Source organism: Haliotis cracherodii, unplaced genomic scaffold (genome assembly GCF_022045235.1).
Source record: "Haliotis cracherodii isolate W230 unplaced genomic scaffold, xgHalCrac1.p SCAF_5, whole genome shotgun sequence".
In the NCBI taxonomy this organism is placed as follows: Eukaryota; Metazoa; Mollusca; class Gastropoda; order Lepetellida; family Haliotidae; genus Haliotis; species Haliotis cracherodii.
The window spans coordinates 66,083,313-66,096,591 of record NW_027266308.1 but is presented as its reverse complement, the minus strand read 5'-3'; the positions used below and the strand labels follow the sequence as shown (position 1 = coordinate 66,096,591).

At 38.1% G+C, this 13,279-nt stretch overlaps 1 protein-coding gene across 1 annotated transcript; it reads left to right on the top strand.

Moving 5' to 3' along the window:
• Nucleotides 1-344: 344 nt before the first annotated feature.
• LOC139443838 (uncharacterized) lies at nt 345-5,509 on the top strand. The gene is made up of 4 exons (XM_071224740.1): nt 345-495; nt 2,289-2,427; nt 2,624-3,797; nt 4,910-5,509. The coding sequence occupies exons 1-4, from the start codon at nt 345-347 to the stop codon at nt 5,507-5,509; spliced, it is 2,064 nt and encodes a 687-aa protein (XP_071080841.1).
• The last annotated feature ends 7,770 nt before the right edge of the window (nt 5,510-13,279 follow it).

The window sequence follows — 13,279 nt, the reverse complement described above, 5'->3', positions numbered from 1 at the left end:
ACGATTTCCTACCTTTCACATACTTTACACAACAATGCATGGTTGCCAGCATCACGCAAACATGCTTTCTGCATACATTACCAACGAATATGTTTCTTATGGGTACATTCCAAAGGGAATAATACCTTATGACAACCATTTGAATTTATTCTAATCATTCCTCATACTATCCCTATGTTGACCGGTCATCGCTAAGCATACATGTATATATTATTGATAAGTTACCTTATTTTCTAGTTGACACAAAGGCAAATCTGCTTACCTGCAACGTTGGAATAGCAGACCAGAGAGGTGTCTTCAAGAACAGCAACAGCTTTGGCAATAGCAGCTCTTCACTGGCAGAAATGTATATTAACATACAGCCTGAGTCTATGTACTTCAGCATCACAGCTGACTTTCAAACGAAAGTATCATCATCTCCGCCTGTGTATATCAGTAGAACCTATACCGGTATCGTGGACAGCAACGTGACAGTTACACGAAGGACCTTATCAGGTAGAATTGACAATAGACCAAATGTATCAGAGAGCTGTCATGTCATGTCAAGCATTGACTCTGCATTCATTAACGATTTATTATGAATATGAAAATGGTCGCTTTGGTTACAGGCGGGTGCTACCGGTAGACATTTGTACAGTTTTCGCGATCACCTGGTTATCACTGTTCTACAGTGATTAATTCATATAATTTTCAGCAGAATGTTGACTTTTTCACTCAATAGAATCTGTTTTGGTATATAATCGGAACGGATAATAAGGGACTTTTGTGATGGTATTTGTATGGAACAAGATTATAATATAGTTGTTTCAATATACTAAGATGATTATACCATAGAGTATGTCATTTTTGAAAAATAGTATACAGGGCATAATATACATTTAAACGTGGTGTACGTGAACATAATCTGAATCTCTTGTAATGCCACATGATTTCATATACATATGATTATTACAGAAACTTATAGATACGGCTAACTATACGCGGAAGTTACTAATGTCCAAAGAACTTGACATATTGTGATGGTTTGCAGGTCACTTTTAGATATGCTCTATCAAATAAAGATTTGGTAAATAAAAACAACAAAAACCGTTTATATAATAATAATAGATATCAGGTTTGTTTATGAATCGCTGTCAAATAATGATGATACCAGGTGTTCGCGAAAAAGTGAGCGTATCCTGTCCCACAGGTGGTACCTGTTACACACATGGAGACACAAGACCATTGGACCCGTGAAGATTCGGGTTAGAATAGGTCTTCAGCATAACATGCTTGTCGTAAAAGGCGATAATGCTTGTCATAAGAGGCGACCAACGGGACCGGGTGGTCAGGCTCGCTGACTTGGCAGATGCATCCGAATTGCGTGGATCGATGCTCATGATGTCAGTCACTGGATTGTCTGTTCCTGACTGGATTATTTACAGACCGTCGTCATATAGCTGGAAAATTGCTGAGTGCGGCGTTAAACAAACAAAAAACAAGTCTATTGTTCACCTGAAAGAGACGAGGAACTTATGGAACGAGTCGAAAAATGGAATTATATTGAACGTTATATTGGTCACTGATGCATCAAATTAAGAAAAACTTGAAAATTTTTGAAAGATTTACTGAGGCTTTGAACGTTGTAATCATAATCAAACATCTTTTGAACAAGAGTCATATGATACTCTTTGGCCATGCTCGGTTGTACTTTTAAAATACGGGATAGTGGTGTCCAAAATCGAATGTTTTGCCTTAACTGAACTAGGTGTCTTTGAGACAGGGATTCAGGGATCAATATATTCCTCTTTGTACATATCTTTATGGAGTATTGGAATCCCAGTACAAAATGAGTGATGGCAATGTCTTCAGGTCTTACAGTCACGTCTGTATGTTTTAGGGTCAAAATGTATGCAACGTTGATGCGTGGTTTCCTTCCTCAGTTAACATACTGGTCACATTAATGGCATTATTTGATGTGTAATTTCTATTAGTTCTTTTGTGAGACAAATGATGTAGTGATGCTTACATATACTGGTTATTACATTTGAGGCCTTGCCTCTGCTTTTATCTGAGCCTTTTGTTCAATTCGGACTATATCATAAGCATGTGTGTGTGAATCATTTATCAATTAGTGAAGTTCGCGAAAAGGTGAGCATAGCCTGCCCCACCAGTGTCACTGGTCACAAACTCTTGCAAAGGCAAGTCAGTTGTTCACCTGAGCGGAAACACATTTTGAATATTCTATATGTGAACCTTGAAAGCCAAAACAAACCAAAATGTTCAATCAATGTTTTGACATGTTACAGGCACAGAACAAACTCTGTCATCCACCACGTTGAGGGGAGGTAGCGACTGCAACGCGACCCTCTCGTCATCCACACCTTCGGCGCTTGTTTCATGTAACATAACATTAAGTGGTGCATCCTCCCTGCAAAATGGAGAATGGTAACTTTCTAACTACGATCTTGTACAACTATATTCGTAATACTTTCAGATGTGCCTTACGGCAATTATGAAATATGAATAAAACCATCTTGACTTATTTAAACTTGTCCAGTGATTTCACTTAGACAACATGTAAAGACAACTCACGCATAAACATTATCATCCCAAAAATAACTATTTCAACTTATGCTTTCAGGGTTTGTGGACTAATTGAGGTTTTCTCGGGGGGCTCATTTGATTACAAGAGCTTCAATGGACACATCCTTGGCAACAAGAGGTTTACCCCCATTGTCGAAAGCAAGACCATCTGCTTCAGATACGACAACGTTGCCCCTGTTCATTGTACAACAGATTCAAGGTTCTCGTGTTCCTCTGACAGTCCCCTACGTCTATCCACCAGAACCACTAAATCGCCCAACATCACTGTAGGGGTGTCAGGCTGGGTAGATCCCCACCCAGTACACGGGTCACAAGACCAAGCCTCAGGAGTGAAGTATTTTAGGGTGGATGTTTATGGTATGAAGAAAATTGGCCTTGATACTCTGGAGGTGGACTACGCTAACCATGTGTTTGCATCAAACAAACTGATAGAAAACAATGTGAACATCACAGTCTCACTCCCAACAGAACCTGCCATGTATGTTACAAAGTTGGAAGTTCATGACGTTGCTGGAAATGTCCGATATGGTCGGCGTTTTCTGTTGTATGATAACTCATCTAAACTTGGGGTCAGAACAGCTCGAGTATTGAGGGTCACATCTGCGTCAATCGAGTCTGGGTATACATGGCAAAATCACCATCGGAACATTCTTTTAGATTGGAACGAACGTTATTATAATGATTTTTGCATAAATAATGATTGTTTCTGTCAGATAAAACCAGACACAAGCAATGGTATATCAGGTGAATACGATCAATTAACGGGCATTTTACCTGTCACGGGCACTGTGAGCATTCACGGCGTGACAAATTTCAAGTATCAATGGTGCCTTAATAATGGTTTAAAAACGCCGTGGGGATCAGTTCCAGATTTTACCAACCAGTCTCTGACTCTCAATCTGAACCTGACAGATGGTGAAACATATGAAGTCTGGATTGAGGCCCAGGATATCATGCTGAACACCATAGTTGAGTCTGTCGTGGTGCACATAGACAGGAGTGTGCCTGATATTGCTGATACCTGGCTGGTGAGAGATGGATCGAGTCAGATCTTTGTCCATCACAGTACAGATCTTTCTACGATGGTTCTTCAATTTCGTGGTTTTGATGTCCATAGTGGTATTTCAACCGTATCGTGGGCACTAGGTTCAAATTATACAGGATCGGATCTCGAAACAGGGACCCTACCAGTAATGAAACTTCAGGATAAGGTGATGGCAAATTGTTGTAATACATTGTACCTCAGGTGTGAGACTGTAAATGTTTAAAAGCTGATCATCCAATATTCGGATAATTTCTTTCGGCCCAGCACAATCGCTTTTAAAACTTTTATTTGGATTATACAACATGTCTAATTTTTTATGTATTGTCGATAGTTGGGAAATACGAACTACAATTGTTTGAGGCGAGATCACAGCTCATTAATATATGATCTCATTGCCCACCTTCATATCTGCTGAAGACTTCTATACATCCCTTTTCTTAATGAAACCATTGTAGGTATCATGTTGAATGTTACAGTTACCGAAATTGCATTCCAATAAAAATAAGCAATATCCAATAAGATGACTAGAAATATACTTAATACTTAACAGTGTTATTGTTGCAAATTTGTTGATGTCAATTTGATGTCAAAGAGCTCAAACGGGTATCACTATTGCATCATAGTGATGTATTCACACAACTGTGAATATAATTCAAACATACCCTACTATTTCTTTTTCGGATTGATTCATGTTTAATGCTGTTCAAAACCAAATTATTTCTGGTTTCAATTGTTATCTGTTTCTGGGGCACGTGTGGCCCAGTCGTCTAAGGCGCCGCGATTCGCTGTGCAGAGTTGCGTCCCTTGGGCACGCCCGATACCTATGATTGTGGGTTCGAATCTCGATTCGCCCCGATTGTGTTTCTAGGTTTGTCAGCACCATACCCGTGCTCGTGGGTTTCAACGAGGTGGTAAACGTCTGAGACGTGCATCACTTTGGGCTTTCCTCCCACATTAAGCCGACACGCCGTGATATGACTGGAATACTGTTAAAAGCGGTGTTAAGCCCAACTCACTCACTCACTCACTCACTCACTGTTATCTGTTTCTGCAGGAATTGAAAATAGTACAGGAAACTTTTCTGGAGCCATTTTGAAGTCAGGTTGCCTAGCGATGTGTCCTTAAAATAAGTCAGAATTATGATTATTTTGGGGTATCAGAATATAAATAAAGTTTGACTCGAGCTTTTAATGTAGTATTAATGTCATAGGCATGCATCATCACATACCACATAGCGCCTCAGCAAACATTATTTCATACGCTTTCATATGCTTTCAGGGATATTGCCCGCCGGGGGATGACTGTTACTGTCCAGACGTAGGTCCGTGTGAGTACCAGAACTACACACTAAGCTTCAACAGACTTGTTAGAAATAAAAGCATCACTGGACAGCATAATAGACTGTACTATTTCACACTTGTTCTCTCCAATGGAGCCTTGTTGAAAAGTTTTGAACATCTTGATGTGCTGGTTGATGTGACTCCAGCAGAGATCGGTATCATCCAGGAAGGTGTGATGAGCGGACATGATCTAGATTATACTACTGACACCAATGTTATTGTCAGTTGGAAAGGATTCCTTGATCGTGAAAGTGGAATACGAAATTACATAGTGAGCTTAACAATCAATCGTTGTTTGACGGCTGGACAACTCCATAAACAGATACCAGAGTATGATGCACTGTTCATGGTTGTCAAGTCACAATGGACCAGTTTCAACGTCACCAAAAGAGGAAAATACTTCTCGTCTGTTCTTGCAATCAACAATGCTCTTGAACCGTCTGACGCAGTTTGTTCTGATGGTGTGTTTGTAGACCTACAGGATACTGATGTTGAGAAAACCAACGCTGTGATTATATGTAAGTTAAAATGTAAATAATGATTTGTAAAAACAAGCAGTCAGTGTGTTTACCAATTTATCAATTCACATTGACTCTTATGAAAATTAACTATCGTCTATAACAATACATATTGATTTTCACATACTTACTGTGAATGTTTGTTTACATATTTAACCTTTAAGATTTCCAAATATTTGCTGTATATATATATATATATATATAATAAAATAATAAAGTCCACGTTAGTCCATCATCTTCTTTATATCAGTTCTATCAGTTCATACGATAGTTGTATGAAACTGATATAAAGGAGATGATGGACTAACGTGGACTTTATTATTTTATTATATATTACATGTACACCGAGTGAACATTTACCTCATTTTTGTATATATATATATATATATATATATATATATATATATATATATATATATATATACCAATGGTTTCTTATTTAAAGATCTGCCAGGGTCAAAAGTAAAAGTAGAGAGTGCCTCCTGCCCTTTGACATGAAAAAAACAAACAACTGACTTGCATGGTTTGCTACCAATTTCATCTGCAGTCATATGTATTCCATATAACATTATGCAAACAGAAAATGTTTTCATTACATTGAAATGGTGATATTAAAAAGTGAATGAGCAGCTTTAAAGGAGAATGAGTTGTGAATGGAACGAATGTGATGATTGATAGTACGGTGATAATTACCAGATCATATGATGTCGGTTCTGTATGAGTTAAGGTAAGTAAATCCGAGATCGTAAGTCATAAATCTGGCCAATATTTGATGATAGGTAAGTACAACTGACCGTCAGAATGAGGCGAATTATGAAGGTTCAAAGACGGGTACAACTATTTTTACATTCACAAAAAGTATCTGAGACTAATATTCTCAAATATTAAAAGGATTTGCTTGAATTTGTGCAATCGCGGAAAAGAACAAAGTTATAATCTGTGAAGACATTTGATTTTTAGATGTTGTGCTTCAGGGATATCGATGGTCTGATATCGTTCAATAACGGTCAAATAGGCAGTTACCATCCACTGATTTAATAACCTCAACTAGAAATAAAGGTGCCAGTGAAACCGCCTCATCTGTTTCATAATGAGGACTATGAGTAAAGATTCACAGTGACAAAACTCTCCATAACTGTATGGCAAGAGGGATAATTTTAACTTGCGCTTTGTGCAGAGCAATACTAAAAGCATGTTCTTTCCACGGATTCAAAGAGCGTCATACGACTCTTGCTCAAGAGCTGTTTGATTATGATAATATTCTTAAGTTCTCAAATAGTTTTATGATAAATAGGTGAGGGACATTTCAAAATGGACAAAAATGTCAGATGCCATTCCCTATATTTACTTGTATGTTATGTTCGCGTCTTTTCTCCGGAGAACAATTGTCTTGCCTCTGCATTTGTCTGTGATGGGTGCCATCAGAGGAGTAGACGACACTCACTTCTTCGCGACTATCCCGTATCATTATTTCTTGATAGTGATTCATAAACACATGCTTATTGTAAAGTCGGAATCGTACGATGCTTTTTAGCAGAAATTTCCCATGAGTATAAAATAGTTTTGGCGTTTTTGTTCAGATAAAAATTACTAATATTGTACACTTAAGATTACTTGCAGATCCGAGGCTGTTGCTGGGCTGTTCCTAATGGCTGTCGTGTATAGTATTCGGTTTGTTGTGTTTTTGAGTAAATTATATGTGTGCTATATCTGAAATGCTTACAATATACCACATACTACATGTATTTATATACCATATTTTATGTACATTAAGGTAATGTAACTCCATGCAGGTAGCAAAAGTACTGTAAGTCCCCATGGTCCCCAGTATGGTGATCTACCTTCAGTTGTTGGAGATCATAGCCTGTTTTTATAATGTATTATTATGTATCGTAATATCAATTTTTATGATTCCATACTAGTTTTAAATATTTCTCTGTGATAAGTCTAGTTATTTTACTGCCCATCGTTGGCAGGTTTTTTTATACGTTTTCAAAGTATTTATAATCTTAAACCTTTGATAGTCACGATATGGCTGAAATATTGCCGATGTGACTTAAAACTTAACTCACTCACTCACTCACTCACTAAGGTTATGTAACAGAGCAGTTATACTTATCACGGCAGGGAGAACACAATGCAGCATTGGTAATATATAAGTATTCAAACATTAACGCCTGTACACACGAATATACAGGTACGTTCACACATTAACAAGGACGCTGAGTATATATATCCAACTAATGCTATGTAAGTTTCTTGTCAAGTATTACTGCATTTACATCCTGTATCCGTGTCAGATATAATACGGAATGATTCTGCTACAGACAGTTTGCGACAGCAAATGCCGGTCCTAAAAGCTATTGTTTACATCGGTTTGTCGTGAGTATATTTAACAAAGGCATCTTTATATGAATCGTACCAGCATCTAAATCAGATGATCGTCAATCTGATTCTAATCTCCCCTTCGTGACCAGATACCATGAGTTTTGTAGTCATGTGTAATTTATATATTACTTCACATATACTTACACTCTTTCGACTTCCAACAATAGTCAATGTGAAAACTATGACATTCAAATATTTTATATGCAATGTTATTATTTAAATAACTTCTTTTCCTTTAAAATCCATCCAATCTTTACTTTTAGAGATCTCTCAGGTGTGCCCCGCCTATATGAATTTGTACATTTAATTTTGAGGACAACCTGACTGTCGGGTCCCGGATTATGACAGAAACCAAGCGGATCAAACGTTGACGACCCTGCTTGAATGATAGGAAGTAATATATGGTAACATTTAAGTAGTAATGAGTCGATCACAAATGAGATACTAATAAGACATATTGCGCATGAACACTATCCTTAGAGATTATGTACGATGAACATACTTTTAATTTACCTGATAGATTTAAGTGTTGTCGTCAATTGTTAAATTAGTTTTTACAGAGCTGGCACAATCTACTAAGTCATCAATATTTTCGAAAGAAGAGTTGTGTCCGGTTGTAACATAACCATCAACATTAATTATTCGACAGAATACATTTGTATCATTGAAATTTGTCTTCTTCTTTTTCCCTTATGCAGAGATTTCTATTGGATTTATATTTGTCACTTTACATTCAAGAGACGAAAGAAGAACTAAAAAGGGAAGAAAATATCGTGTAATATTGTTCAAATAGCAATTCATTTTGACTGATTTAATCACCTGACCTACAATAAAAACGACCAGTTCTATATTTAGATCCGCACTTTAAGATTGATAGTGACAAGAAACTATCCACAAGACTGTATGACACTCAGGATGACGTTTACTTTCCGCTTGTCAACTTTCCTATTACAGCAAGCTTTACACAACAGCCCCAGCCTTTAATGTATACATTTTACGTGTGTGGTACACTCACCAATAACAGTGTAAAAATATTAAATCAGAAGCAGTTTCATTCATAAGGCTGTGACTGGGATCCTGTAACTCAACATACCTCTATGTGTGTACCCTGTTTACCAAAGCAAGCCAAAACAATTGTGTGTGTTACTTTGCTGACAGGATTCCGGATGAAACGTAACAAATACTACTGGTTCACTCAACGTTCTTTGTTCCTGATCTGAAGTGGGCCGAACACCGGGTACCCAACATATTCAACCTTACAACGGACTCGGACAATGAGATTGCTGACATGGTAAGGTGACAACTGCAGATACACTGTTTATGTCTGCTGGTACACTTAGCCTATCAAATAAGCTAAGCAGTTCAACGTTTTTCTTTACAGATTAAAAAGTACCAGGATGCCAAGACACAAACGTGGATCTGGGTGTGGTAATTGTTCCTGATGTGTCAAACCAGTATCTCAGATTCATGGGTATCATTTTGACAGGTCTTATTGTGTACCCAGAATATTCCAGATCGGTATTCCAAATCCACAAGCGATGATGTCCTTGGCGTTCTCATGCGCGAGGCGGTGTGCCTCCACAAGAACTTCTCATCATCTGTCATCTGTATCACCAACGGAACGTCGAAAGTATCCTGTAGCCATCTGAAATATTGCCCATTCAGCTGGTTCATAGATCTCACGTTGCAACACTATTATTACCTATGTATTCATAAAGTAAGTGTTTGAACAGAGCAACATTCTATAATCGTGAATGATGTTTTAGAAAACAACGATACAATGTTTGTCCCCACTTGTCACCTTTGTTTCAAGAAGAGCGGAGATAGTACTGCATGTCACTAATAGAACGACAGTGAAAATAAATGGTGTGAGGATGAATGGTATTAGATGACCAAGGTACATTGCCTCTTATGATGGCCCACTGTCAGTGTAGAGGTAGATGGGCTGCTTCATCTCATACATGTCCAGAACTTGGCCCAGCACGTTTTTCAATAAGAGCTGAGATAGCACTGCATGTCAATACTCCAGTTCCAGGTCCCTCCACAGGAACTTCTCGATATTCGTCATTTTGATGTACCTGCTGCCATATGAAATATTGCCAAATCAGCTATTTTATATTGCTCAAATTTCAGCACTACCTTCATCTCACTATATATTTATACTGTTAGCATTTAACTACAGCAGCATTCTACAGTCGCGAAGGCTGTTTCTTGTAGCCCTCCCGTGTCACTCTTGACAGTAAAGATGAATGGTAACTCTTTGACTTTGTTTTTATATCATCAGGTATTATTGACACACTGAGTGAATATCATCATCCTCTGATGTTGATCACGAGTCAGTGTACTACTACTACTCCTACTACTACTATTAGTAGTAGTACTAGTAGTCATATTTGTATTACTTCTTTAAATCTGGTAAATCTCGAAAACAAAACGTCACGTAAAGGGATGACAACACCGATGTAAGAGGACTTTTTCTCAGGTGATGAAAAGGCGTGGTTTCTTCCTTACCTGTCACACGCTCAATTATTTTGATGCATCCTCTGTTATTGTGTCTAATGAGATGGAAAGTGTTTGCTTTGTATTTATAACAGATATTCCAATAGTCACTGCCACCTCCGAATCTATCCACTCCGACAACACAATGTTTTAGCAAAACTTTCATTTCTACGTCTGTAGACACGAGTTCGCCCATTTCGACTTTGAAGAAACAACGAGATTTATCACTAAACCAAACACTACGCCAGTGTCTCATCACGTTCACACACCAACGAACACGCAACCGTCGGTGATGACGTCATGTAATAGTACCGCAATACTGCCAACTCACGAAGACACATTGTTTGCGCCGACACTCTACGCAGACCGTGCACATTGGAGGTGTGTCTGTCGCTGCAACGGTCCAATGATGAAGATGGAATACCCGGATGAACCTGTCCTCAGCTGCATTGGGATCATTGGGTTTGCCAGATCTTAGGCGATACCGTTGGTATCTGTCACAAACACGTAAAAGTATGCTGTGTTCAAATGTCGGGCTACTTACGACTGAGACTATCCAGCCTCCATACGTCCGATGGCGTTATTTCGAGTTGCAATCGAAAAGTTTACCGAAAGAATACTGTTTTAGTATTTCTATTTTAGGAGAGGAAATATAGGCGTTTTGTAAATTCCCTAAGTAAATCACATTTCACATGTATACAATTTGTTGTATCGAAACACATTTCCTATGTTGTCCATGTTGTCTTCCATATTGTCAGTATTGCATTTTTATGATGCTGTCAGTTTTAATAATCTGAAGGTTATAGGATATTGTCGTGATAAATGGTTTGCCGAGTTGTAGTCGTATAGAATAATTTCAATGGTGAAATAAATAAATAGATTTCTCCAAATGTAATATACAATAGTTAGCTTGCTAAATTGCCTTTACGGTAGGCAATGAAAACATATCTTGAGTCCAAAACAACGTGAAAAATTCTTCTCCCTTTACATAACACTTTTACCAAATGAGTACCAATCCGTAAATATACTTTCCAAAGACAGGCGACTCAAACTGTTGATAGGTTTTCATTGATCCTTTCAACTGATTCAAAATATATTGGCCATTGTTCAAATAAGTATATTTCTATATCTACGAAAAGTACAACTTATATACTGCTGATATTATAATATATTAACTTAAGTTACAAGGCCACATACCCATCACAAAAAGCTCAAAGGTGTCGAGAATGACAGTTTCTACATCCACATATAATAATACAAAGAATGAATACAATGTGTTTTTAATCCTCAAATGGAAGTTAATATGTTTCATAATAAAATGCAAAATGAGATTGGGTATTAATTGAAAACCTTTTAAATGTTCAGTTTATAGTCAACGTTTTAGTCCACTTGTTCTTTACGCATTGTGTAACGGTCAGGGGTTGTCAGCCGGTAAGTGTGAGATGAATTGGGTTCTAACGTTGAGATCAAAATGATTGAGCTTATATTGCGACTTGGATCGTTAGCATCAGCTGCAATGACGGGACTCACTTCCTTTACAACTGCAGCTCACTGACTGACAGATTCTCCCCACTTCTGCGTCTGATGCAATGTCCACACGCGACTATAAAACCAGCCAGTAGAGACGAACCCGTGAAGATCCTGGTAAAGAATAGGTCCTCAGCAACCCTTGCTTGTCGTAACGGGATCGGGTGGTCAGGCTAGCTGACTTGGTTGATGCATGTCGTCGTATCCCAATTGCGTGGATCGATGCTCATGATGTTTATCACTGGATCAACTGATCCAGACTCGATAATTTACAGACCGACGTCGAATAGCTGAAAGTTTGCAGAGTGTTGCGTTAAACAACAAACAAACAAACAAACGAAGAAATTAACATAATGAAGACCAAAAACGAACGTAGAGGGTGTCAATCCATTAGTCAGGCAACAACATTATGTATGACATCTTTCACAGAAGGGAAACTAAAGAAGACCAATACATTGCCATATATAACAAGCTAGATGATTGCTAATTCATTGTGGACGTTGTCGCAGGTGTGTGCAGTGATCTCAACGACGGCGATGCTGTACAACACTTAGCCTACCTGTCATATGTCCGTGTTCAGCCCTCTATCTGAAAACTTCGTAATATTTGTTTGAGATGGGTGACCCAAGACCTGTCATCGACATGAAAAAATCCCGTGCTCTTGTGTGTTGAGCTAGCGTTAAAGGACGAATGGTATACAATGATTCAGTACTGGACATGGGGCTAGTTATGTGATTTGGAAACGATAGATAAATGTTACAACCGTCCATACAGACAAATATCTAAGAAAGCATTTTCGATGCGTCTTCCACTTCCCACTGCTAAGATATTACAACTCCATATGGAATGTTTATAATCATTGAGGCAGTCTTGGCAAACGAGTGAAACATGTTACTTGTCTTTTGTACGAGCAGTTACTTCAAACATGACTGACAATAATAATCCTGCCAGTTAGATGTGAGAAGGCTTACTGGCCAGTTTCGACACACTATGCTCCGTAACGACGACCTCCTGTGAGAGACCTGATCTTTGGCTTTGAAGTCTGACATAGGTAATCCCTTTGGGTCTTTTGGTGTGTGTAATTAATCTCCCGCGTAGACGTGGCGCTGTTAATAATAATAATATATATTCATAAGCAATACCACCATTGTTTAGTAGTCAAATAAATATGTATTGATGGATAATGTTATTGGAGATAATTTGAACAATTACACCTGAAGACATTAGGTTGATCTCTATGAACTGACGGTTATTTACAGAGCGCGCGGGTACATCATGCCTTTGTATCGCTATTGTAGAATAAACCCCACCTTACAATACCTCAGACATCAGATGAAAACTCCAAGAGTTCATTATATTTGCACATACTGTGTACG

Coding starts and splice junctions, on each gene's coding strand:
- LOC139443838 (XM_071224740.1), top strand. CDS start 345: ATGTATATTAACATACAGCCTGAGTCTATGTACTTCAGCATCACAGCT. Junction 496..2,288: donor TACACGAAGGACCTTATCAG/GTAGAATTGACA, acceptor GACATGTTACAG/GCACAGAACAAACTCTGTCA. Junction 2,428..2,623: donor TCCCTGCAAAATGGAGAATG/GTAACTTTCTAA, acceptor TTATGCTTTCAG/GGTTTGTGGACTAATTGAGG.